Genomic DNA, 26,273 nt, shown 5'->3' with positions numbered 1-26,273 from the left:
ATAGAAATTGTCTCTACACCTTCATCTAGCATCATTCGTTAACATCTGGACATTCTGTGGGCATATATTAGGACCATTATGCACTGAGTTCCGAGATTTTGTATCCATTCTCAATCTGTTTCTCCCCTCTGCATCCAGTGACCTTGAATCTGGAGTTTACTATAGGGAAATGGATTCCTTGATCGCACCAAAGTCGCAGTTCACTGCCGTACAGCTCGCGCAAATCCAACGGGTCGTGTACCTGAGAGGTATGATTGCTTGAGCAACACTGCTCTCCAGATTGTACAGGTTGGAACGTTATCCTAAATATCTACCAGGGGTTTGTGCAACAATCGTGCTATATGACCACTGTGAGTATTCAGGCGCTTTGATTACATTGACCAGTAACCTCAACTGTTTACTAGTGATCACGTTCCGGCAGGAAGTGAGTTTCAGTAAATATCATGTTCTAGTGTTTACACTGATTGCTTGCGCCAGGTTAATTTAATATGGGTCAAATTTGAAACTATTGGGGGTACTTGATCTTTTTCTGAATTTACCTATACAGAGGTCCAAGTGGTCCGTTGTAAAGGTCGTCTTTTTGTTGGTGAGATTAATATCAATCATTTGAAATAGCTATACCTAAGCCTTCGTCTGTCAGAACCGCTATTACACCCTTATTGGAAGCATGTGAGCTTGAGTTTTTAAATTCGTGACCAGGGGCTCGAGTGTACCAAACTTTGTATTGTCTATAGAGCAGCAGGATATGGTGGTACGTCTTTCTTCATTGTTTTATATAACGCAAATACACAAAGTTAAAAATTGGATTCAAGAACTGGACTATGGTAACACAACAAGCGCAGTGAGTCCACCACCATCTGTATGTGTATAACTAAAGTAAACCTAGTGTAGATGTAGGATTTCTTGAAAAAAACTTGCATAGATATAAATTTAACCAAATCCGGCCGTCCAGATGTGCATACATGGATCGCTATCCAGGGACGCATAAACAGCACTGAATTTTGGTTACAGGCTCTACATATCTTCAATGGGAAGGTTGGACTGTACTTACGTTTGGACTTGCCCAAAGTAAGACTTTTATCCCTTCTGTAAAGATTCAAGCTTATGTGTGTGTGCTCTTTTGATTTGTAGTTATATTTCAAATCCGTTTGTATGCGATCTACGGGATGAACAAGAAACTGTTTTCCGTCGTCTTCACGATCTTCTTAACCTGCATGGCTATCACGGCATGGCTTATTGCAAGAAGTACCGCTGGACTGAGGGGTATGATACTCTTTAAAATATTTCAAACAGAATTGAAGTTCCATTGATTTGGTGCTTCACAAAGGGCATGTAATACACATCCCTCAGGCTAGTACATCAGTGTGCTTCTCAGCAGGAGGGTCTCTTCTATTCAGGGACATGTGGATACCTTTCCTTGTGTTTGAAACCCTCCTCTGTGTTCTAGCTCTCATACGAGCTTATCAATCTTATGATCCGGAGGACCGAGCTCTAGGGCTGGGTAGTCGTACAAACCGTCTCTTGACTATCCTCATACGCGACTCTGCCATTTATTATGTTTTGTGAGTAAATTGTCTCCAGCAGAATTATATCAGTAGGTTCATCTTTGAGAGGAATAATCTCTAACCCGCTTGACCATTAGCATGGTGTCCACGCATTTGGCCTCTCTGGTCATTTCTATAGTCTCATGGGTGCGTGTGTATTCGTCCAATGGGCCTCAAATTCTAACCTAAGATTAATTCAAGGAGGGCTATTTATCCGCCACCGTCAGCTTCTCACTGGCCATGTCATGTATACTATCCTCTCGGATTGTTCTAAACATTCGTGAAATCCACAACAAAACGGTAGAAAGCTGCGACGACATTGAAACGCCAGTAGGAGAGTTGTGGTTCAACCGTTCAATCCGTGATGCATCATAGTATGTACATAGCTTATAAACTTTTGCAGATATATCTGTAATAGCAAGCCCAAGATCCTAGCAAGCTTTGAGCATGTAGTTGCAAAGCAGATTCGAGACATTTAAGTCTGTTGAAGATAACCAAGAGAAATCTTCGCTCAGACGTAGTGAAAATGGAGGTTGCAGAGACTCGATCAGAGGTAGACTCGGGAACACTTGCTGCAGCATGTGGATGCGACTTTCCGCAGAGTTCACAATTCCGGGAAAATCCGGGTGACGGTGACACTATGTAATGATGTAATCAGATACACGACGCGTACACAAAGCCAAGCAGATCTCGTAATCTAACTGCATCCAACCGTTACCGCTGAGTGCTCCGAGCCTCCGACACTATCGATGACCACGTTGGAAAGGACGCCAAAGAGAATAGGAATCATTGGTGCTGGTCCTGCGGGGCTTGCTGCTCTCAAATCTATTCTCGAATCTCCCGAATATGCCCTGGGACAATGGGTACCTACCGTGTTCGAGACATCGCACACCGTTGGCGGCGTCTGGCATTCCTCGGTCTCATCACCCCTCTACGATTCATTGACGACAAACCTACCACATCCTCTGATGGGGTTTCCATCTTTTCCCTTTCCCCCTAACACACCGCTGTTCCCACATGCAGACAGAGTGCAGTCGTATTTGGAAGCATATTCGGATACCTTTGGGCTTCGTTCACATGTGAAGTTCAAGGCGCATGTAGTGGACATTAAATGGCGGGATCCATGCTGGGAGATACTGACTGAGAATAGTTCGGAGGTGTATAGATGCTCGCTTCTCTTGGTTTGCAATGGACACCATAACACTCCGCGTGTGCCTTCCATCCCAGGTCTAGATTCTTGGCTTTCTTCTTCGCGCGCATCCCATTCCCAAACGTACCGCAATCCCCATAGCATTCCCATTCCTCTCAAGGACGCCTCTATTCTCGTTGTTGGAAGTGGCCCAAGTGGGCTCGATATCTCAGCGGAGCTCCTTCCCCTCGCAAGGCGAGTATTTTTATCGACATCTACAGGCGCCCCTCCTTCGCCTCCATCGCAGTGCACAATTAAGCCACGTACAACGTCGTTCTCATCATCCTCCACCGTTCATTTCTCTGATGGTACCACCGAGAATATTGATTACTGTGTTCTTGCCACGGGGTACAGTGTCACATTTCCCTTCTTCAAAAATGATTCTAATGCAGGGTTCCAAATTGTGCCCTCGTTGATACCATCCGATCCTCCTGAGGATTCAACTCATTCTCTAATAAATACTTCATATTCGCTCTTCCCCTTGGCGCGGCACCTTTTTGGATTCCCTGGTTGCGGTTTTCGTTCTCATATCCAGGGCCAGGAACAAAACAACCTTCCTCCACCCACTTCGATAGCATTTCTTGGGTTATTGGTGCGCGTTGCACCGCTTCCGATTGTGGAAGCACAAGCGCGTGCTGCTCTGGCAGTTTTTCGCTCCTCTATTGAGCCTACTGACAGCATTTCAGGCGTAGATGCAACCTCAACGACGAATACCAACGACTACACACGCCCGCAGATAGATTGGGTGCACGAGTCTAATCTCATTTCAACACGCCATCTATACCTCACCTCCAAATTTTACGAGTCTCAATCCTCACCTTCGAACTCCGATTCACCAAATACCCCCGATTCCAACCTCCCCCTTCGCCAGTTTCTCTCCCACAGATGGCACCACTTTGAACCACCCGACCAATTCGCGTACCGTGATGAATTGGATGACCTCGTTTCCTCTCTCTCTCGCACTGATGAGCACAAGCGAGTGCGAACGAGAAACTGGGAACTTCTTATCTATCTCCATAATCTCGCGTTGCGACGCACATGGCGCCTCATTGAGGCCCGGGGCGAGGCTGAGGAATGGGTGCGTGGTGTGGGGACAGGTGCAAGTGGGAGGAGTGGGGAAGAAGAGTGGGTGGATCTCATGTGGCGAGTTGTAAAGTGGGGTGAAGAGCACGATGATTCAGGGGAACTGAGAATTGCGCCTAACGATGAACAGAAGCAGGATGTGGAGGGTGTAGGAGAGATTTAACTGGATCTCAGTACGTACCGCCTGACCTTATTACCCCTGAGGGCACACTGTCTATGATGAGAGAAATTCTGCCCGACGACGTTGAGTTGCTTCTGTTCAAAACTCATAATTGATGTGTAAGCTTTTACGAAGATCGCTTGCGTGATCAAATGTGCAGAACCTTGCTCAACGTTCAACACTTTGGCTAAACTCCCAGGGGTGATAGCAAGGTAAATAATCTATAAACAACCATGGTATTCTGTCTTCGCACATAAGGTAACTTACATTAAAAGCGAATGAAAAACGTCTGATAAATATACAATATGATACCAGAATCTTTGCGTTATTGTAAAAAAACAATATCACGTTTACATTCCAACATTCTCGGGCTGGATTTCCTTCATTCGAAGCCACAATCCACCCTAATAGTTTAAAAAGTCAGCAAGATCGGACATACAGTCATTTCGATCCAGTACTTGCCTTGACGAACAACGTAAGATGTACCGCCGGGAAAACCTTCTCCGTCGCCTTGATGCCTTCCTCATTTTTCCAATTTGCCGGAGGTGGTACATTTGCAGACGAATCAAGGGTGAACTCGGTAAAGTTCTGAAGTAAACGAATGAGATAATACGATGACTCGTGATAAGCAAACTAAAGAAGCGGGCATGAGTTTGGTCTGCAAGTAAATTTTAACAAATTAAAAGTCTCACCTGTTGCCCCAGGCATATGCGTGGTCCAGCGTTGAAGGGACAGAATATGAACGGGTTGGAAACCAAATACTTCTGTACCCGCTCATCGAGGAACCGATCAGGGTCAAAGGTGAGGGCTGAAACGTCTGTTAAAACAACAAAAGATCTTGAACTGTTAGAGGTACGGACCGTCTGGCCCCCAAAGATCCGTTCGCCTTTGCATGTTAAGAGTAGCATATATACAACTGCGAGTACAGCGGTATCAGCATCCGTATAGGCACACAAATCTAGGTGAAAGCTTTCTTACATCATATCCTTTGGAACATAGATCGGCTTTTTTCCAGGTCCTGCGGCTGGAAGAACAGCAGGTGCCGCACACCTCCTTTAAAAGAGCGTCATCGGAGTGAGAATGATAGGACAGGGCACATAAATTCAGTACAAAAATGAATCATACCTAATATCAGAAGGACTGCACAGGGCAATAAATGAATTAAAAATTCAAACCGGAGCATTGGGCCTTGGGTTATACTTACACTGAAGGGTATAATCGAAGAACCTCTGTAATGTTAGACCACACGGTCCATCAGCGAGAGCAGAACATAAACTCGATAAAATCTGCCTACCGTTTAAGAAAGCCCTCATATACTTCATCTCTCGCATTTGCTCGTACTTCGGCGCCTCGAAGGGCCCAACCTTCTCGTAGATCTCTTGACGGAGCCGCTTCTCAATTTCAGGATGCTCTGAGAGCATGTAGATCGAGAACGTAATCAGCGACATGGTCTGTAAAAGCGCCAACGGTAAGATATTGAATTGTGCAATGAAAAAAATATTAGAAGGTACCGTGTCCCGTCCAGCAATCAAGAGATTGATGACCTATAGTTTGCAAACATGAATTTTGTACTCGACATGAGATAGAAGATGGTTTCTTACCTCGTCTTTCAGGATTTTCGGGTCTGAAGAAATTTTTGGAGTCGTCAATGAAACAGCGTTGTGGATGAACCTCTGCTCGTACCTTGCGTGTGGTTCACAAGGTGAGAAAGTAAATTTAACTCCTCCTTTTCGCTTTGGCCATTCTTCAGTAAGATATCTTGCTCCCTCTTTGCCAATGCGGCTTTCATCATGGGTTCCACAAAATCGTCCATAACCTCGCGGAAAGGTTTTATTTTATCACCCATGAATTCAGCCAAGGGCCACTCTTCTCCCATTGTGAGACGGCTTGCGATGCGAAGCAACCCAGACGAGAAAGCTTTAACGAATTGGTTAGAAGGATGGTCAAAGAACTCGCTCGAGTTTTTCTTTGAGACACTCTGATGATACGGTAATCCTGCCGAGAGCGACTCCACGTTCTTGCCGAATAGAAACTCTGAAGCAGAATCGAGCGTAAAGCGTGCAATGAGATCCTGAAAATCGGAGTCAAATGTTGCTGATGTTCTACGCTGTGGCTTTCACATACCTGGACGTCAATAGAGTACCCTTCTGCCAGACGATCCTTTGCCAGTGTCAACGATATGTTCCAATTTCGATCATAAATCTCAAAATCGCTAATGCGTTCTCGACTGAAGAAGGGACGAGTCATTGCACGATGAAATCTGAACAGAAAAAATAATTAAAATCCGTGTTATTAAGAGCGGCTCGTATACCTACTTCCACATTTCTCCTATTAAACGTTGAATAATGGTCGTTAAATACGGAAAATTTATTTTGGGAAAAGTACTTACCTTCGGAATTGAAAACTCCTTCTCCGAACAAGGATTCCATCTGTGACAGAACCAAAGGGCCTATAAATCGAATCATTGACAACCATTTCCTTTTAGCCTGTCTACATGTGCACACACCTTTTATAAATGATTCAAACTGCGTAGAAAGCATAGCCTTGATAAACAAGAAAAATGAGTCATTTAAAGATAGTCGAAGAATAAAACGTGAACAAAAACCTTAATGTGCTCCGGTTCGTTCGTGACCAACTGGGTCATCCAGTATGATAAGATCACTGCTATATCCAAATAGAATAGAGCTAAACAGACATACAAATGAGTTATTCATGAGATCGAAGTTGACAACATTGCCATATTGATCATTGAAGCGTTTAAGCACATCCGCTACGTGTTAGAAAATGTCAGACGTCAGCATCAGCTAGTAAAAGCCTGCGGAAATCATTGCTTACTTGGGTACCCATCCTGAAGGCTTTTCCCTAGTTCAGAAATGATAGCAAAAGAAGAGTCCGGTAGATAGGGAGGAATGACTGCTCCCTTTGCAGCCGCTGCCCTTTTGTTTGCCCACTTCCAGTAGAATCGAGATGCAATGGCTATAATGGGTCTTGCAGCAAGGGCAATGCTTATAACAGCCCATCCAGGGAGATTGAATGGAAGGAACTGCCTTCCTTGCACAAAGTTTAGCAGGCAATACGTTGTCGCTGATGGTACACCGAAATGAAAAGACGCTCGCAGAAGATACTTGATCCCTGGTGCGACCATCATGAGTTGGTTAAAGCTGGTAGTAGCAATGGAGATTTAGAATGTGTCCCTACATGGCATTCAATTCCAAAGATTTATAGTCCTAGATGGTACTTATTCGACCCGATTGTATCCGACCGCAAGCCACTTGGCATGCAAGGGACATTGGCGACAATGTTTCGATTCCCTTGTTTGCGAAAGAAGCGGCATGACGTTTCTCTTCCCTTTGAACTTGAGCGCCTGCATCATATGAATAACCACTCACCACATATTCTAATGATTGAAGCATTTCGTTACCATTGCACCTTCCTCGACGGCTTGAGTGTTCGAGATTCAACGTTCAATATTCGATGTTGAATATTGAATGGCTGCCGAATCATGCACACGATCATGACGATCCGAGGATCATGACGTCATAAATGTTAGGACCCTAAAGTGAGTCAACGGCCTTGCCTGGACCTGCTGCTATATTGTCTATTACCACCGGTGTTTTGCATTGACTCGATAATTCTAAATTGTCGGCAAAGCGTGATGTCCTCGCTATGCATTTGAGTACTTAGACCTTAAAAACTATCACCCCTTTTACTTACAACTGAGTAGTTGCGCTTAAAGTCTAGCAAAGGCTAATCAGGGAGACCAAATGGGACAGAGATCTGTTTCTCCCCTTCAAGTTACAGTTGTGCTCTACGGTACATGTATAGGAAAGGTTCCCGAATTCTCCCGCTGCGGTACGCCGGGCGGACCTGCTGAGGGCAGTTTAGTAATCTTTTAAGCTCTGGGTGAGCTTGGTAGGTATGCTCCTGGTTTCATGGCTCACTTCGATCCAGAGGCGCTAAAGCAACTACGGGACGCACTGTGCGATTTGTTGGGCTTGCAGCAACTTGCTTTTCCGGTAAGCGCCGATATCCGAGGTTGATGCGAAGTCAGATGGTAGGGAGTTTTTATAATTAAACGGTAGGTTACGGCGCCCCAATGTTAATCCAACGTAATATAGTGATTCTGATTGAAGCTCAGCGTATGGAGAAGTGTGGTAGGTCCATATGCGATGGTGAATCATCCGTGTATATGGTTTCCTTGCTTACGGCACGGAGGTTTGTAATTACACGAGACGATAAGATGCAGGACATGGTAGAGGAAAAGGTGATTGAGACCACTAAATAGCCTTTCTGTGGCCTCCATTTTATTAGCAAAACTATTGAACACTTGAATAAGGAATATTTACCGAAGCAACAAAGCTGATAACCAGTGAAACTACGTGAGTAGATGCCATTCTGTAACAGAAAACAATATAATAGTTAGCAAGTAAGGTCCCCGACCGTGTATTCCCGCCTCTACTTACAAGACATAGTAAAACAGGGAGTCGCGGACAAGGATAAGCATCAGTCGATTTCCAAACCTCACGTCTGTGCAGTTGAAATATTGGTATCCTCGCCACAGGGCTAATGCACACAATAGTGTTTCAAACACTAGAACAGGTATCCAAAAAGACCTGATCATGTCTGACAGACCAGCTGGATAACACAGTGGATTTTTGACTAAAGGAATCTGAATTAATGAACCTGAAGGAATACAAAGATGTCAAGTGTAATTGGCAAAATCATGGGAAGTTTTGGCAAACCTGTAAGAGCGGACGTACTCTGCCAAAGTATCCACGCAGCAGCAGCAGAGCATGACAGAAACGCTGTAACAATAATCAACAGGAATGACCTGTTCAATTCATAGATAGCGTATAATCGAATTTGGAAAATGACTAGATAAAATGTGTTTTGTTATTATCTTACACAGCACAAAAGAGTTGATGTACTTTGGGCCAAAACAATTGCTACCATGGTGCACCATGCACCCAGTTGGTAGTATGTTGAGCCTATTTGAATGATCAGATACAATATCGAAAGAATAATACTCAAGAAAGCTACGTACAACTATATGTAAGTATTGAGAGTAGCAATAAGCTTATGGACAATAATGACTTACAGCTGTTAGTTATGTCAGTGCGTCTTTTTTGCTACCATTAGCTCGAATTCAAAGGCTTACTATAAGAGATGGGCCAGCATCTAGAAATATATCTAATCATTTCAGAAAATTGTCAGAGCTTCTAGATAATGACGTGTCCCGAGGAGGAAGTTGGCCTACCACCAAATCCTAAGATGCTAGAAATAAATATTGTTAAGATGGACTTATATTTCAAACATAATTTCCAACTGACGCAATTCCCAAAAGAGTCAAATAGCGGTTCTTGGAAATTCAGTTTGTAAGGGAATGGAAAAGGATAGGTAGAGAAAATGAACAGACCATTAGATAGACGACTTTCAAGATACTCCATCTTGATTTCTATTGCGCAAGTCAGTAAATGAACAAAAGATAATGTGGTCATTTCCTACCCAGACGAGATCAACCTAAAGCGGTATTGCGGCATCAGCAGTCAATCTCCCATCTAGACAAGAATATCACCTCACTTCCTGATCCATGTTAATTACTATGGAATCATCAATTGACCAGTATGCTTCGGCAGCTTTTGAACATACCATGTTCATACAACACAATTGTTGAACACATTGCTGGGTGGGAATGCATAAGCAGAAGTAAAGATATAATATTAAAATGAATTATGAACACACCTCTCAAGTACGTGATGAGCTGTAATTCTTCAAGGAGCGGCTTAGCAAAGAAGAGAATAACGTCCATGGTTCTGGGTGTGTGTGTCCGATGTCGAGCCAAAGGATACATGTCGTGACATTATATATGCACAGACGGACTATTTTTTGATGCCGGCCAACCACTGGTGACGAAATTGGACAAGATCCCAGAGTATGACACAAACATGATCGAAAGGAATCCGTTTCACTTGCAGCATCGGCATATGCTAATCCTTAACAGAAAAGGAAGCTCTTGTCTTGAAGAATGCTCAGCCGTGCAACGCCATGGTAGGTGCTAGATATAATTCGCCAGCTTGGAAACTGATTGTTGTGATCGTCGTACGCAGTGCTAGTGAGTCCCTATCTCAAATAAAATACACCACAGAAAAGGGAATTTGGTCACAACAGTCAAAGATAATAAATTGCTTACCTGATAGTCAGAGTGAGATAGTAATGCTGAATTATAAAGTTCAAGATTGATCAACAATAAAAGCCTATTGATGGATTCTTGCCTCCAGGTCTGGAGATCTCAACTGAGTAGGTTCCTGTATATTCTTGGCAGATCACAGTTCAACTGAGAATAGCCTAAGGTTAAGGTCAAGAACTAACGCTCTTGTGGGAAGTTTGAGAGGTAATGCACCTGAATATGCCATTTAGGTGAGGTCTAAAGAACTGATGACGGACGAACCTACAGAATTATTGAGGGAGGTTGGCAGTTTCAAGGTTGAAGGGAGGGATAAATTAGAACGGCCACTTTTGGCACATTGATATTGAACAAGATGACAACACAATACGAACAGTTGTCGCTCCGTTGTCGCCATGAATCAGATGTGAGTGAAAGATATAAGTAACATGGCATCAGCAACTTCCGGGGTAAGTATACACCGGCACCGAATATTTCAATGTCTGCTGGTGAGAGTGTTCTAAAAGCAAGAAACAAAGACAGCGGTATGCATATAAATGGCTGTGAAACGTCTCGAAGGCAGAAATGATGTTCATCTTGTAATTTCTCTGATACTGTTTTCCCCTTGCAATTATATGTGAGTGCGCAACAGCGAGGGAGTTTTCAGAGTGACTGGGATTCACAATGTCGACAAGTGATGGATGCGTATGCAGGTAGACTTATCCACCAGCAAAAAACATAAGAATGTAAAAGAAGAATGATTACGATTACAACAAAAATTAGCTGTTGTGAACGCCGACAGTCTGGCACACAAAATAAAAGGGGTCAGATGGGAGAAGGTGGCGACGTCAACCACATCGGAAACGGCAAAGATTTCTAGGTGCTCACCAGGCGCTTCAAATGTTCCATAAATACTTGCAAACTGACATCATCTGTAAAGATGGCTTGACCAGGGTCAACACCTGGCATTGTACCATACATGTTCGCGGACATGTGCGTCGTTGATGGATTCAACTTTGATAACAAGAAACGAGCCTGGCTACCTCCCTGGTCGCATACAATGTAACGCGGTACCGGAAAGCGGTCCACGAGAAGTTCCTATTGATATAAAAGATATACAGGATCAGTGATTGCGCAGTTCGATTAAGGTTAAAGAAATTTTACCTGTGCATCAGCGACCGGTCCTTCAAGGAGCTCCTTAAAATTTTCGTATCCTTCTTGATCTTGGTACCCGAGTTTACGCCACTGCGCTATCTGGCTTCCGTGGAAGATAAGAATATGGAAAAAACTGTCGAGCAGGAGAATTGTATCGTGTTTGATAGACACACTATCAAGGAGCACCGGTTGAGCTGGTGTATCGAAGGTGTACGACATCAGTGTGGGCTGTATCATAGTGAGAGAATTATTGACGTCTTCTTCATTCAAGACGTGACTGTCAAGTTGTAAGGTGACAGCAGACACTCAAGGTATCGTAACTACTCACCGATAGAAAGCGGTTTCATCAGGACTGTTATTGAACACTTGCAGGAACTGGCTTCGGCGTAAATGGAACATGAACTGTGGATAGATACTGAAATTATCTGCCAATCTGAAGGTGCTTGGATCTTCTTTCCTGTATTGAGCGAATTTCTGACACAGGCGAATCAGCATTCGATCTACCCATCGAAGCACATCTGGAGCCTCATCGACTTCGGCTTTGTAAATGGCAATACGTGACATGAGCACGGCAGCGGCTTCTTGATCGAAAGAGTTAGCAATACTAGGGGACCCGGCTTCTGCAAATGTACGAGCAATGGTCGTCACGCGCAGTCGCTGCTGACCCGATGAATGCTGAAACTGCGTAACAAATTGAAGCAGACCACGAGAGCCTGGATGAAGCGATTCCTCAGCCTGTGAGACGACTTCGAAGTAAATTCCAAAAGACGCATGGGGAGTGATTGCAGCAATCTTCCAGCCCGATGTGCCACCAATTCCAATCTCAGTTTCTCCAACATGTGTGGATTTCTTCTCAGCTGAGATGGCATGACCAATGAGACCGGAAACTTTCAGTTCTTTTGTAGCCTGGTATAACAGTTAGCAGAGAAATTTACTCGAGAGAATCAGCACGAACTTGGACTTCCAGTGTCGCATTAAATCCCATCTGAAGGTGCCCTTCGTCGTCCTTATCAAACATGCGCAAAAAGCTTTGCTTAAATATAGAGGTGATGAAGGAGTCGGCAAAGACAATAACGCCATTCGTCGAGTTTGGTAGTGATTTCATCTCCTGCAGACCAACTTGATCGAGGCAACCCGCAAAGACATCGATGGTATGGCCGTTTCTCGATGCGCGCTTGGCGAGACCCTCGTAGAACTGAAATCGAGGATGAAAATCAGACAAAAACAAAGGTATATTGACCGACTTTGATAGCCCGCCTGTAGTGTTTGGCAGTGTCTTGCTCAATGTCATGATGTGACCGAATGTGTTCTTTGAGTTCATTCCCAACAACTGCGCCAGGACCTTCTGTAGGAGGCCCTCCGGTGAATAGCATCACACGAGCACCAGTATTTGGATACGTCAGCTCGAGGAGACTAACACCAACATTTAGTGCACCCCCCGTAGATCGAAGGGGGCGCATATCATTAGCAACAGGCCATGGGTCGCGTAACAGCGTTTCGAGAATACCCGTCAGCTGGAATTCACACTGCTCTAATGGCACCAGGAATGGAGAAGTGAAAGGTAACCCTGGGCGTCGATTTGGAGCCTTCAGACCAAGTAGATCGGCAATTTGGGCGGGTGTATAGTCCTTACTGCCTCGAAACACGTAGGATTTGTTGCACTCGCTAAATCTCAATTCATGGACTTGAATCTACAACTTGTATTAGCGTTTTCGGTTATAAGAAGAGCGGAACGTACCGTGGTTCCATACGTAATCAAACCAACAAGAGCGTTGGCCGGTAGTAAGCCTAAACCGATGACAATAGTATCGCGCAGAGCCCTGAGTTCGGCGTCGTTGTCTAGACATACGTCGACAATAAACAGAAATATCGGTGGGAGTGGATACAGCTGAGGTAGCACGTATTCAATGGTTGTGTGGTTAGGTAGGAGCTCTGCAGGAAGGTTCGTGTTTGAGATATCCTTGTAGTGAATCGGAAGAGCATTGCGAGAAAGGCAAAAAGGGCATATCCAGAGTTTTGCGCGTATATCTACCTGACTAAACAGAAAAATTGAATAGAGCGATAGCATGGGCCAGATTGAACTCACCAGTATGGGTTCAAAATAGAGCGACAAGGCGCCCTGCATACAACCGGTTCGTACAGCAATGGCGGAAGGTCCACCCGGATCAACATTGGCGTATACAGCACAGAGATTGGAATAACCATCCTCGTTGCTTCTGAGCGTGATGACGGCCAGACGTTCCACGACAAACGAACCCCTACTTCACGTCAGTCGGTACGCCGTAATAGGAGATCTTACTGCTGACCGTCCCGTTCTTCAGCATCCTCAAACTCTGCCATAGCACATATACAGTTTACTAGTGTGACTTGATGCTGCACTTGGATGTGCAGAACGTGGTGAAAACCAGAGCAACGAGTGAGACATTTTTGAAAGTGAGGAAGTCCGATTTGAGAAATGGCCTCAAACTGACCTGACCAAAATCTGATCAGACCGTGCGCAAACGCGTACTGCACGTGATCATGTGAATTCAATTTAATGAAGGGCCGGTTTTTCAGTTGCCAAAGTTCAACTTGCTTCACCCACTGCACCAATATGTACGACGGTGGCCTAGAAATACTCAGGCATGGGAATACGCTGGGCCACCGGTGCTACTGGTAAAATGGGAAAAAGAGCTGCGTGACGGCCCGCGAGCTTGTGCCAAGTATCTAATGCAGGCGATGCATGCCGCGCAGTCTGAGGTTGAACCACCACGCACAATTAAGACCTCTCGTCTGTTATCGTCCAGCGGTACTACTAAACTTAGCCATGTTTACTTTCAAACTTACTTGATGCTTAACCAGTTAGGATCTTATCGCTTTCGACTTTCGTCCGATTGAATGTGGGCCTTATGCATTCCCGGCATGACATTGAATCTGACAGGTATCGTTCGTCTCCATACGAGACAGAACAAATGACTGCATCTCACAGGCCATCGACTGGGTTTAATATTCAATCGTTGTGTTGAGGCTCACTTCCATAGGGTTTAAACGTTTTTAAATCGTAATGGGCCGCACATATATTCGATGATACGGGCCATGAGACTTCGTTGTGCGCTTGGTGCCAATGGTGGCCCTCTGTACATTTGTGTTCGATATAAAGGTGAGCATTTTACTACGTTTGACGACACTCCCCAGGTCAAATCATACCCATGTCTTCGCACAGCAGCCAACAGCAACATTTGATTCCCAGCAGTCACAAAGCGACCGACCATGTTTCGTATCTCAACAAACTGAACGAAGTTCTTCTTGCAATCAATGAGCTGGAAGGTCATCTCATTGATGAGAGAAACGATGAAATAAAGGCTAGATACAAGTCACGCATTGAAAAGTAAGCACTGGTATATCAGTCCAATTTTTGTCTCACCAACATGCTGTAAGCCTGAAAAAAGGCGTTTTATTGGAGAAAAGAGGTTTAGAAAACAGAGTTTTACCCACTGACGCTGCAATGAAATCATTGGAACAGGGAATCGAACTAATCTTTAGAGAATACGAGGTGAGTTGTGCAAAGATCCATCTTATTCTACTCTTCCGTTGAGCATAACATTGAATGTCAACAGAACGACTCGGGCTACTATCGGGAGCTCATGCGTACCAAGGCACAGCAGAAAAGGTTAAAACAAGAAGCCATGGAAGCCAAACGGCTCAATAGGCGATCTAACAGCTCCATTGGTGCCATGTTTGCGAGCACGAGCTCAGAATCGCTCTACTTACCGCCTGGGTGGGTCTACACGTTTTAACAGCTACAGAGCAGCAGAATAACGATTGTTATACCCCTTGTAGACGAAAGATGTCTCCAGAAGAATTTAGGTACCCACAGAACTACTTCCACGCTCAGACTGGAACTTCAGGGTCGTCCGCCACACAACCATCCCATCCCCGAAACAAGACATTTTTAGAGGTACAAGAGTATCCGTCGAACTCTGACCCAGCTCGTTCTGTTTCCCATCAAGGGACTCAGAAATCTGGAGCTGGTAAAGCATTCGAGGAGCAAAGCACCTCCGCTCCTCATGTGTCGGTTGGTAAGGCAGCACATGCAGGTCCTATTCTTCGTACCAAGTGTTCTCTCAAAAACCTGGCCAATCTATTTAAAAAATGTTCTGACAACGCAGAGTTAGCTAACAACTACCCAGGCCCATATGTAAGGTGCGTTCTGCGTTCTGGTTTGGTACGCATTGAGGATCATCCGCCTAACAGCCAACTTTTCTTCTTTCATTATCAGGCCCGGGGACGATGGAACTTCTTACACTGCATCTTCTCTCGTAGACGCGCATGTTCAGGCTCATCAACAACAAGTGAATGGCTTTAACTTAGCGAGGTAAGCATGGCGGTAGATTTGGGAATTTTGTGTTTTAACCCAGAAAATATTGTTCAGGAATATTGATGCTTCTCGAGGTCATCGTGGCGGGGAAGTCTGATCTTTTTAACCATTTTGGCAAATTTATGCCAGTGAGCACAATGCATGTTACTATGGTCTTAAATATTGGATGCGCAGCCGTGCGGTTATGGTTTGTATGCTGACATGGCTCCAAGTGTATACTTGTGTTGTAAATTAGAATCGCGAGTGATAGTCTTGGACGGAACAATGAAAAATTACACAAGCCACATCATGAATAACGGGTGCATACCTTTGTACCCATTCTTGAACGAAGTCATGGTTTTTGAGCTAATAATAGGGAAGACCCAGTCCCTACGGACAAAATCTGAGACATAGCCACGCGTGCACGTCGCTATAAGAAGAGCCGATTCAAAAATTCAAAATTCAATTCCCATTTCAAACGTCTACCTACCAGGATGAGTAGCCTTATGGATAGACCCCTCTCCCTTTACTCCATCCCATTGATCTTCTTCACAGCGGTTTATCCAGGAGAGATGAAGGTTCGTACATCCCAAATTCCACAATAGACGCGCATATATTTACGTTGTGGGTCCCTCAGTATTTTAAAATGCTCAATTCCGTTGGATACAACAAGTACACGGAATACCAACCGCTTGTCGGTCTTTGATTAATGCTTTTGCTTGCATACAGTGTCTCTCCAAGGTCAAACACCGCGAAAAATCTGGGCGACCAAGTCACAGCACATGATTCCCAGTTGCTTGAACGAATGGAAGGCGCTCACCTGAATGGATACGAGAATCTATCTATCTGGTTCGCTGCTATCGTGAATATATGCGCCATCATTCTCCGATATCAGCCGCTTACTTGGAATTTATCCCTTCACAGATCGTTGGCAACATGGCGGGATTGAGTCACCGCTGGTTAAACACCATGTCGCTGACATAGTAAGCGTTATGAATACATCGAACAGAAGATACTGAAGCTCTGATGTGTTGCATCAGCGTAGCGACAAGAGTCGTCTACAACACGGTTTACATCCATTTCAATCACATTGGCAAAGGATATCTCAGGTCAGTGACTGATTCAACTACACGTAGTAAGCGAAAACCGACTCATTTGCCCAAATTTTTTAAGAACTGCTATATATTACATCGGACTATGTACGTGGCGCATTAACAGTCATGATTCTGATTTTGTAGCCTTATCATCTTGGCAGCGCAACCGTTGAGTGTTTTGTTCAAAGCTGCGGGATCAGTCTACAATAGGTCCGGACGTGGATATTACTGAGATCGAGTCGTCCAAAACATCCACCCCAGTCATATCCTCCTGGGAACTTTCATGAATGTTGGGTAATGGGAGGTTTGAAATTAAGGTTTCCTCGAAATAATCTGCATCATCACACGGCTGGCAAATGGACTTAATAGTTTAGCATAGTATAAGGTTCTTTATGGAGTCTATTTATTGGCGCCGGATGCCTTTCATCCGAATGACGAAAGTGACGCCTTTCTCTAAAACACCGTTGATTCATGGTAAGCAATATCGAAAAGATAAAATACACAAATACAAGTGGTGAGTACGCTTTTGATGAGAGTGCCCAAGAGCGCCAATCTGACCTGCTTTGTTTTTAAATAAGCGTTGTGGATGACGGATTGTGTCTCGTGAATGTGATTATTATTAGTAATTTGGTCACTGGGTATTCGCTAAAGGTGAGCTAGGGTGAATAATGTTCCCGTGTCGAAGTCAAGCGTGCACAAGAAATGACCGGAATTAAACATCTTAACGCACAAATCATGAATGAATACGCACGGCCCAGAGTATAAAAAGGCAGACAGAAGTCGGCCGGTGAAGCTTTTCACAGTACGCATTTCCCCCCAAGCATTTTCTGGCACAATGGCAAGCCTTCTCGATAAGCCTCTGTACTTTTATTCCATCCCCGCCGTGTGGTTCTCGGCGTTCTATCCTGGCTCATTGAGGGTGAGGCATTTCTGCTCGCCGCTCGCGCAGAAGCAGATGCCTAATAAGTAATACACATAGTTCATGAAAATCAACAACTCAGTCGGGTACAACAAGTACGTCCGAGTCCACCCTTGAGGGTTTGATAATCAAATTGACTAATAACGCCATGATGTGCGTGTAGCGTCTCTCCGAGGGCTCAGAACCTGCAAGGGCGAGTCACCGCGAGCAGCTCCCAGACGCTATCCCAGATGGAAGGAGCACATCTAAACGGGAACGAGAACATGCCCATCTGGTTCGCAGCCATCGTGAGTATCGTATACCGCATGCGAACCGAGTGGCTCGTCGCCACTGGCTTGTGAGAGCCGTTTCCGGTTCGACTTCGACTTCTCAGTGGGCAGGGGCTGATTCGCTTCTGATTGTGTGTACAGATAGTCGGGAGTATCGCGGGCCTGGATAACCGATATCTGAACACGATGTCGTTGACGTAGTGAGTGCTCCCGATGTCCGGGGAATAATTTAGTTTCCTGGTTCTGGGTGCTGATGAGGTGTTGACTCGTTACAGTGTCGCGACCAGACTCGTGTATAACACGATTTACATTCATTTTAACGGGATTGGAAAGGGTTGGGTTCGGTGAGTCAGGGGCTTCGTAGAATATAACTCGTGCTCATCATGAGCACCTTAAAGCACCGCTGTGTTCTTCTTTGGACTATGTGAGTATCGTCGTGAACCTTTTCCTACCTACTCTGACATCTCGATAGCACACCCGTTGAGAATTCTTTTCAAGGCTGCAGGGTCGATTGCGAACAAGGCATGAACAATGGCCGTGGGTTAGGGTCGGTCGGAGGCAGAAGAGATTGTAATCGCACTTTCACATACTGGTATGAGTCAAGGCGACTGTAATCTATCAGAAAAAACCGTTTGTAGAAAAAGAACCCCGGAGGGGGACTTGAATGGCATTTATTTCTCACCGCTGTCGAATGAATCAGGGATTCCACACTACGCTTTCCCGTGAGTTCCGAGGGGACTGTGGACTATGGACGAGCTGGACCTCAGAACACATAACTGGCGTCGGGCGGCCGTACCCGTTAGTCCTGCATCTTCGGCGTCGCACACAAGTCCCTTATCGATGGATTGCAACTTGTGTGCTCTGTGAGAAAGACTGAGAGAGCTGGGTAATAACACTGGAGAGAAGACAATCTGATAAATCTGGGGTCGGGCAGGGTGGAACAAGGCACTGAGAAGGCGTACGTAGGGTGAGTGGAAAAGGCAGTGAACCTGTCACTGACCACACTCTTCTCTTCAGTTATTTTCCTTTTTTGGATTCTGTAAGATGACATCAGCAACTTGGCAGGTTCACATGTGTTAATTTCACCGCGTCCACGATCACACCAACTTGCTGCCTTTTCCGTGCAACTCGCCGAACGTCGAAGGCTTTCAATGTGACAGTCCAAAATCATGGAGAATTTCTGTGATCCCGGGATCTTCTGTCTTTTTATATCTGTTTCGTCCACTTTGAGAGATAAGGTACCCCTTTCAGGTGACAGAACGCCTAATCCATGGGATCGGCCGCTCCGAGTCGAAGCACCCTTTTGTCCAAAATAACGTCGCGCCACTCAAAGATCTACACACACATCTGGGGCGTGTAGTTCCCCCTCTGAAATACCTCTTTCTTTCTGAGCAGTCGCCATCTCACTCTTCAGCACATCTGCTCTAGTAAACTGTATACACTATGACGGGGGCAAGGCTCCCTTGGACCACGTTGGGTCCGCTATGCGCGTCTTTTGACGCGCTATTAGCATTTATTATAATCATGACCATCATGGTCATGATTTTCTCAATTACAATCGGTTTAATCAACGGCAACGGACAGTGAGCATCATCACTTTTTCTGGGTCTGTCACCAAGAGCTAATATTTGTCTTGCAGCTCTGGACAGGCTAAGGGAACCAGCGGGCGAAGATATCGCAAGCGCCGCAATGCGGCGAAATGCGCCATCCGGTCCACCACCCCTGCTCCCCACCACGTCAGCTCTACCATCCGTCCAGCCCGTAAGGTTGCAGGCCGCCGATTTGCCTCAAAGCGCAGAGCGGTATCGATAGTCCACAGAAGCGGTAAGAAATCGATCCGCTTCTCTCGACGCACCGGCACCTCCCGAGCAGAATTTCGGTTTCTGCTTGCTCGCAAACGCCAACAGAATCGATCAAGGCGCTCGGCAAGATTTTCACTCCGTCAAGTCCCATCAGAGCGGATCTGCGCATCGACTGCAAAGGTCTTCGCAGGCGCTCGGTATGCAAAGGTCGGGAGCAGCGAGCATTGCTTCGCAGGGTTTTCCCTTGCAAGCGATCTCCTCGCCATCATCACAGGTAAATCCAGCTGGGGCTTCCCCAGCTTCCCCAGCTTCCCTGTATTCCGGGCCAACGACTGGATCAACAACATCCGGATCGCCTTACCGCCCGTGGTCGCATATCCCATTTTTGGGATTACACCTGACTCGACCGGCCCCTCTGGCTCTTCACCACCTCCACCATCCTCCTCAAGGGATAAAGGCAAGGGAAAGGCGACCGGTAATGACGACGACGGTGACGAGGGGTCTCCTGGACAATCACAGGTGAGATGAATTGGTCTTGTTTACAGCTGTTCGCGCATTTTTACTGATGTACATTTTTGTGATATAGGAAACTCAATATCGTGATCCTGAATCCTCGCCGCCTCCACCATCTTCGAGGGAATTGAAGGGTAAATGGAAAGCAATCGATAATGAAGACGAGCCTGAGGTGAGATACAAAACCTTTATCTACAGCTTTTTGCACATTTTCGCTGATGTACATCTCTGCAATATAGGAAGACCGCCTTCAACATTTAGAGGACGCAGAACCTGTGCGCTTTTTAACTTTTTTTTTTCATCTTTGCTTTACGCTGACATCCAAATTCAGAGAAGCGTCAATACTTCTTACGACAGGGCCATGGCGATTATGGGATGGCAACTGTTTTATCAAGATCAGGATGCCAACTTCGGCGAGGTGAGCGAGGAAGCTCCCAAGGCACCTCCGCAGCACGAATCGAGGGCATTGGCGGCTCAAAACGGCCTGCAGCGGCTGGAGGCCATTGTGCTACCGGGAACTGATGCGATATCGCACAGCACACCGCTGGCGTTTCCACTACAGGCCCGCCGCTCCGACCTGCGATTCGCGAGCTTGTCGAGCTCCTGGCGGCAGCGCAACCCGACGGTACAAGGAAGCTCAGACCAAGGCGCTGACGACATGCCGTCGACCTCGATTGTCCAGTCATCCAGCTTTGACCAACCCCGAGCATTTGACCAGTATATCGACGACAACGCCTCGGATTCGGACGACGATATTACTGAACAGGGACCACAGGATGCAATCGACGTCGACAATACTCCAGACACCAAAATGTCGGGTGCCGATGAATCGGGCGATGGTAGCTCGGACGACGACGACTCAAGCTCGGAGTCGGAGTCAGAGGACGATGCGATGGATTCCCGCATCGTCAAGCCGTCCAAGCGGCCTGGTAAATCGCGCAGGGAAGACAACAGCGATGATGACTCGAGCTCCGAGTCAGGATCTGACGATGAAATGGTGCCCTTGCCAATTTCAAAGTCGAGGAGGCAACACACCCCGTTTCCACGCGGGATGTCAGTCGACTCGGAGGACGACTCGGAGGACGACTCGGATGACGACTCGGATATGGAGCCCGAGGGTGATGTCCCAGACACACGAATCTGCCGGCCGCTTGTTCCACCAAGCAAAACGGGTGAGCTTGACCGCGCGCTGATCGCGGTCAAGATCAGCGAGCCTGCGTCAAACCAGGCTTCGGGTTCAGCTTCTGGAAGCGCCAGCGGGTCGTCGTTATCGTCTCAAGGTGTGCCGCCGGTGGGTACCGACCAGCCAATGGAGGCAGGTGGCTCGGAACAGCCATCTGCACCGATGCCAACGGTCAAGAAGCCCTCGTACTACGTCTATAGGTCGAAGTTGCACGAGTATATGGAGAGGATGGAGGTTGCGGGACCCAGTAGCAGTGCTGCGAATACTGGTAACAATGCGAGCACCAGCGGAACCTCGCCTTCAGTTCCCTCTGCAGACGGCACTGGTGCATCCCCTCTGGATGCTTCTGCAAGCGGCAGCGGTACCTCCCCACAGTCGGATCCCACTCCAAGCGGCAGTGACAGCTTGTCGAGCGACAATCAAGCGCCCGCGGATGTCAGCACCACCGCACCTGTGCCCGAGGCTGAAGAGGCTACCGCTACCGTCGCCGCTGCAATCACTGACACGCCGCCATCGCTAGAAGAGCGCGAGTCCAACGCCGCGGCGATATCGGAGCAGACTGCGGAGCACCCAACGTCGGATGCCTCTGGATCAGCAAGTGGCAACGGCAGCGTCTCTCAGCCTCACGAGTCGGATCCCCGGGCGAGTACGAGTAGTGGTAATGATGGATCGGCGAACGACGATAATCAAGCGCCCACAGCCGTCACTGCCACCGTGTCTGCTGATGACACCGCCACCGCGCTTGAAGATGCCGCCACTGCCGCCGCGCCCACAGATGCCGCCACTGCCGCCGCACCCACAGATGCTGCCACCGCCGCCCCGTCCACCACTGTCGCCACCACTGCGCCCGACGTTGAACAGTCCGCGTCCACCACCACCACCACCGCCGCCGCTGTGCCTGATGCGCCACCGCCTGTAGTGCAATCGGCACCTCCACAGATCCCGGCTCAAGCTCAGGTTCAAAATCAGGTAATGGCCAACTTGGTAAGTTTCCTCATCATCCATGTTTTTTTTTACTTTATCCGAGCTAACGTTTGATTATCATGTTCTGTAATAGGACTTGCTGAACTATAAGTACGATAGAATAGATGGGCAGCCGATCCAGAATGGCTTGTTTAGTGCGGGTGTGGGGATGTCGATGGTGAGTGTCCAAGTTCCTCCATTTATGAATCATAACTAACTGACTGGTATTTGGTTGTAGAATCCAATTTTCCCGCAATACAGTGGGTTGCAAGTGCCCACGTCCGTCCTGGCCAGTACCTCCGTCGTCGTCCAATCGCCGTCAATGGCGATTGGGAATCCAAGTGTACGTACCCGTGCCTTTCACACTTTCAGTGCGAGTTCGCGTTGGTATTTTGTGTACTGATTAACCTTTTTTTTGGACATTAGCAACCCCGCGCGTTACAGATCTACGAGCCTGTACCGCGCCATCCGATTTCGCAGCAGGTGCCTGTAAGTAAAAGCATTCATTTCATTTCTTTTTCTTTTTCATCACGTTGACATATACCTAACCATATACTTTCTCTTTCCTTCCAGGCATTCCTAGACGACGCCGGCCGGTGGTCAAGCACCACACACCCATTCCAGCCGCATGCCGAGTCATCGTCATCGCAGGTTTACACAACGGCCGGCAATGCACCCGTACGCAACGTCTTTGCTCTGTATCTCCTACTTGATGCTTATACCTATTGAACAATAGCAGCAGCAACAAAGCCTGCCATTGCCATTTGGTGCACCGGCTCCGGATTTACTGGCTCCGTCCAGTAGTCAAGTGCAGATCCAGGTTGGAGTAAGTGTTTTTTTGCAAATGTTCAAGTTGTTGGAAACACTTTCTGACTCGCTCTTTTTCTATTTCTATTTCTTTTTATTTTTATTCTTTTTATTATTTATCTTGTATTGCTTGATATTGTGGCGATTTGCAGAGTCTGAACTACCAGCGCAGTGGTTATGCGCCAATCAAGCTGGATTCAGATGAGGATATCGATATCGACATTGAGCTGCCTGTAAGTCTCTTCTCTTCTTTCCTTTTCTTTTTATTTTGGTTTTTTATAGTGTGCATTTTCTGACTCAAAACAAATGTTAATTTGTGTGATTTAGGACCTCGAGTACCCGGACTTCTCACCGCGATGGCATCCTCAAGACGTTGAAATGAAGATGGAGGATAACTGGGAGCTCGACGTAAGTTATTGCCCCCCGTACTGTGAAGTATATTGAGATTGATTAATGTGATTGTTTGATTTTTATTTGTAGGTACGGCCTGTCAATACGCTCGACGAGATTATGTCGAGTTTTATGCCGGTTTGTAGTCCAAGCCATACATACATACTTTTCTTGCACTTTATTGACACTCGCAACTTTTGTTTGCAGGCACCGCAAGTCCACGAGCCGCAGGCCCATTTGCAATGGGTACGAAGTCGTCTATATTGTACATGATATTCAAAGCTGACTATGAGCGTTTTTGATATGATAGAACCCATTGCAATGGCGCGACAACGGACACCTGCGACCCGCCAGCCCGATCTCCGACTCGGAAATGGCGGACGCCACATTCAAGGTTCGTATCATGTCCAAGTTTTTGTGCTTTCATCTTCACCTTCATCAAGTTCTTCTCGCAACATTTTGTGCGTTTTATGTGATCCATGACTTACTTTTATTTTTTATTTTTTACAATAGAGAGTGGCGGAATGGAGACAGCAGACCGCCGCCGCTACCGCTGAGCACCAACAACCGGCCCACAGCACTCTAAGCGCCGCCTTCTACGACAAGGAGGAGCTAATGGAGGATGTGCAGCAGCTGCCACCACACCCACACCCACAACCTCACCCAGCCCCACAACCTCACCCGCACCCGCACCCACTGCCCCAGCCCCAGCCCCAGCCGCACTCGCACCTATATCCCCAGCCAATGCCGCAGCTGCACGTAGCCATGGAAGTCGAGTTCGAACCCGACTTCAACGTGCTAGCTGAACCGGCGTTCGACGTTCCACAGGCAGCGCCAGTGCCAGTTCCAGTGTCAGTGCCAGCGCAATGGTACACGGCTGAAAAGGCCAATTATCGGTCTGTGCAACGCGCGCGAGAGGTGTTGACTGAGGCTTGGGTTGAAACACAGGCTAGTGATCCGGCCCCCGCTCGAGTAACACCGCCGCCGCCGCCGACAATATCGACCCCGCCACCAGCAATATTGACATCGACACCACCGCCGCACGTGCCGACCGAGGACCCTTCGACATCGACGCCATCAACCGAAGCAGTATCAGAACCAGGACCAGTAGCAGAACCATCGAAGACACCACCACCACCCGTTAATGCCGGCCACGCCTCGGACCGTACCGAGGTCGTTACAGTAAGTACATCCGACGGTAGCACGGCAAGGGAGGAGGAGGCGGGAAAGGGAGAGGACGCTCTCCCTTGCGCGCCGCCTGCTCTTCTGGCACCTGCCATCGAGATCAGGACCTCCGCCGACGCGGACCATGGAGAGGGCCACGAAGCTGGCCTGGGCCATGGTGTGCCGGCGGAGGAGGAAGAGAAGGATGCCACTGAGGAGTCTGTCAATACCAGAAAGCCGCTCGGAGATGGATGCCTAAAAGCCCGTACGACGCAAGCGACAGCCTGCCCATCGTCCGAGCCGCGGGGTATTGAGGGACGCCTGGTGATGCCTGAGCCGTCTGAAGGCTCGGAAGAGACAGTAGCGAAGGCCGAAATCGATGGTGTAGGTGTTTTTTTTGGTGCTTGTGTGGTGTGATGGTGTCTGTTAGTGCTGTTGTGCTGATTATCTTGTTCCTTTGTTTGTGTAGACTGCTACTACTGGTTCTGAAGATGGCGATGGTAAGAAGGAACTCTCGGAGGACTCGGAGGATAAAGGTGTCGAAGAAGCGGTGCGCTCTCTCTTTTTTTCGTGTCCAAACATAATTTAAACATTCCTAATTTTTATTTTCATTCAACAGGTTCAAGTTGCTGAGACGGTCACAGTTTCAAGCACCGTACCGGCACAGGTCGACAGCGCGGAGGATACCACCACTGCGGAGGTTCCCACGGACGCAGGGCGTATCGCCAACGTCGAGGCGGCACCGCAGAGGACGTCGAGGAAGCGGCGAGTGGAGGAGGTGTACGGCGCACACGTCGACACCGATTTTGGAAGGGTTGTGAAGCGGCAACGGACCGATCCTGGGCCCAGCGCAGGCTTGAGCAAGGTGGCAGAGGCAACGGAGGCAGCGGCAACGGAGGCAGCGCCAGTGACGGAGACGGCTACGGCTATGGCGGCAGCGCCAGTCATGGAGACGGCTACGGCGGCAGCGACCGAAAGGGTAACGGCGGCAGCGGCGACGACAGCCACGCTGGACGAAACGGCGCACACCGACGCGGAGCACAAGGACACAGCGACGCCAGCGCCGGTTTCGGTTCCAGAAGTACTAGCGGTGTCCAACGCATCGCGCAAACGCTGTCGCGACTCGGAGGACGAGGACTGTTCGACGCCACCTAGCAGCTCGCCGTCGGGATCGAAAGCAGGGGAAGAGGGGACACGGGACGAGGCAGAGCAGAGGCCTGTCAAGCGTGTTCGCACTCTGCCATCGGATGATGGCCCGATCTCCTCGCGCCTTCGAGTCCGTGTTAATGGTCGGTTCAAGGGGCAGTCAAAAAGGTGAGAGCGATTAAAAGGTATATGGTCTTTCTCTCTATCATGATCAGCACTGACTCTCTCTTTCAGTTTTTTTAATTTATCTTTTTAATTTAGTGTAGTTTTTGTAATATTAGTAGATGTACACGTAGATAATATCCTCTATTCGCTCTTCATTTCATTGCTTTTTTGTTTTCTTCGCTGCTGTTTGTATGTACTGCTTTTTTGTAATTGCTTGCTAGTGTAGAT

The 26,273-nt window shown here is 47.3% G+C and overlaps 5 protein-coding genes across 5 annotated transcripts; 3 read left to right on the top strand and 2 right to left on the bottom strand.

The window, feature by feature from the left end:
• Positions 1 to 2,293: 2,293 nt before the first annotated feature.
• On the top strand, positions 2,294 to 3,979 carry JR316_0008961 (Thiol-specific monooxygenase; the record flags this gene model as incomplete). Its single annotated transcript, XM_047894672.1, has 1 exon — positions 2,294 to 3,979. The coding sequence occupies one exon, from the start codon at positions 2,294 to 2,296 to the stop codon at positions 3,977 to 3,979; it is 1,686 nt and encodes a 561-aa protein (XP_047746131.1).
• A 347-nt stretch (positions 3,980 to 4,326) lies between these two features.
• Positions 4,327 to 7,121, bottom strand: JR316_0008960 (Cytochrome P450 monooxygenase 75; the record flags this gene model as incomplete). The annotated part of the gene is made up of 18 exons (XM_047894671.1): positions 4,327 to 4,380; positions 4,463 to 4,609; positions 4,669 to 4,784; positions 4,837 to 4,892; positions 4,955 to 5,029; positions 5,102 to 5,116; positions 5,181 to 5,205; positions 5,271 to 5,427; positions 5,488 to 5,520; positions 5,578 to 5,600; positions 5,660 to 6,047; positions 6,101 to 6,236; positions 6,292 to 6,304; positions 6,366 to 6,425; positions 6,483 to 6,519; positions 6,582 to 6,611; positions 6,676 to 6,746; positions 6,812 to 7,121. The coding sequence occupies 18 exons, from the start codon at positions 7,119 to 7,121 to the stop codon at positions 4,327 to 4,329; spliced, it is 1,746 nt and encodes a 581-aa protein (XP_047746130.1).
• A 3,894-nt stretch (positions 7,122 to 11,015) lies between these two features.
• JR316_0008959 (GTPase-activating protein S23) lies at positions 11,016 to 13,634 on the bottom strand (the record flags this gene model as incomplete). The annotated part of the gene is made up of 8 exons (XM_047894670.1): positions 11,016 to 11,237; positions 11,304 to 11,571; positions 11,623 to 12,200; positions 12,250 to 12,489; positions 12,539 to 12,985; positions 13,033 to 13,326; positions 13,381 to 13,552; positions 13,594 to 13,634. 8 exons carry the CDS (start codon positions 13,632 to 13,634, stop codon positions 11,016 to 11,018), a joined length of 2,262 nt encoding a protein of 753 aa, XP_047746129.1.
• Positions 13,635 to 14,482: 848 nt separating this feature from the next.
• Positions 14,483 to 15,748, top strand: JR316_0008958 (uncharacterized protein; the record flags this gene model as incomplete). The annotated part of the gene is made up of 7 exons (XM_047894669.1): positions 14,483 to 14,661; positions 14,712 to 14,826; positions 14,891 to 15,051; positions 15,114 to 15,352; positions 15,443 to 15,476; positions 15,553 to 15,648; positions 15,706 to 15,748. 7 exons carry the CDS (start codon positions 14,483 to 14,485, stop codon positions 15,746 to 15,748), a joined length of 867 nt encoding a protein of 288 aa, XP_047746128.1.
• A 3,688-nt stretch (positions 15,749 to 19,436) lies between these two features.
• JR316_0008957 (uncharacterized protein) lies at positions 19,437 to 26,136 on the top strand (the record flags this gene model as incomplete). The annotated part of the gene is made up of 19 exons (XM_047894668.1): positions 19,437 to 19,495; positions 19,552 to 20,233; positions 20,301 to 20,399; positions 20,467 to 20,502; positions 20,559 to 22,394; positions 22,468 to 22,551; positions 22,612 to 22,716; positions 22,800 to 22,862; positions 22,947 to 23,051; positions 23,110 to 23,199; positions 23,333 to 23,413; positions 23,508 to 23,588; positions 23,661 to 23,708; positions 23,778 to 23,816; positions 23,881 to 23,964; positions 24,084 to 25,118; positions 25,204 to 25,284; positions 25,354 to 26,048; positions 26,115 to 26,136. 19 exons carry the CDS (start codon positions 19,437 to 19,439, stop codon positions 26,134 to 26,136), a joined length of 5,325 nt encoding a protein of 1,774 aa, XP_047746127.1.
• Between the last annotated feature and the right edge of the window lie 137 nt (positions 26,137 to 26,273).

The sequence above is a fragment of the Psilocybe cubensis genome, chromosome 8 (genome assembly GCF_017499595.1).
Source record: "Psilocybe cubensis strain MGC-MH-2018 chromosome 8, whole genome shotgun sequence".
Classification (NCBI taxonomy): Eukaryota; Fungi; Basidiomycota; class Agaricomycetes; order Agaricales; family Agrocybaceae; genus Psilocybe; species Psilocybe cubensis.
Note: the sequence above shows the minus strand (reverse complement) of the source record. Positions and strands in the feature narration are given on the sequence as shown.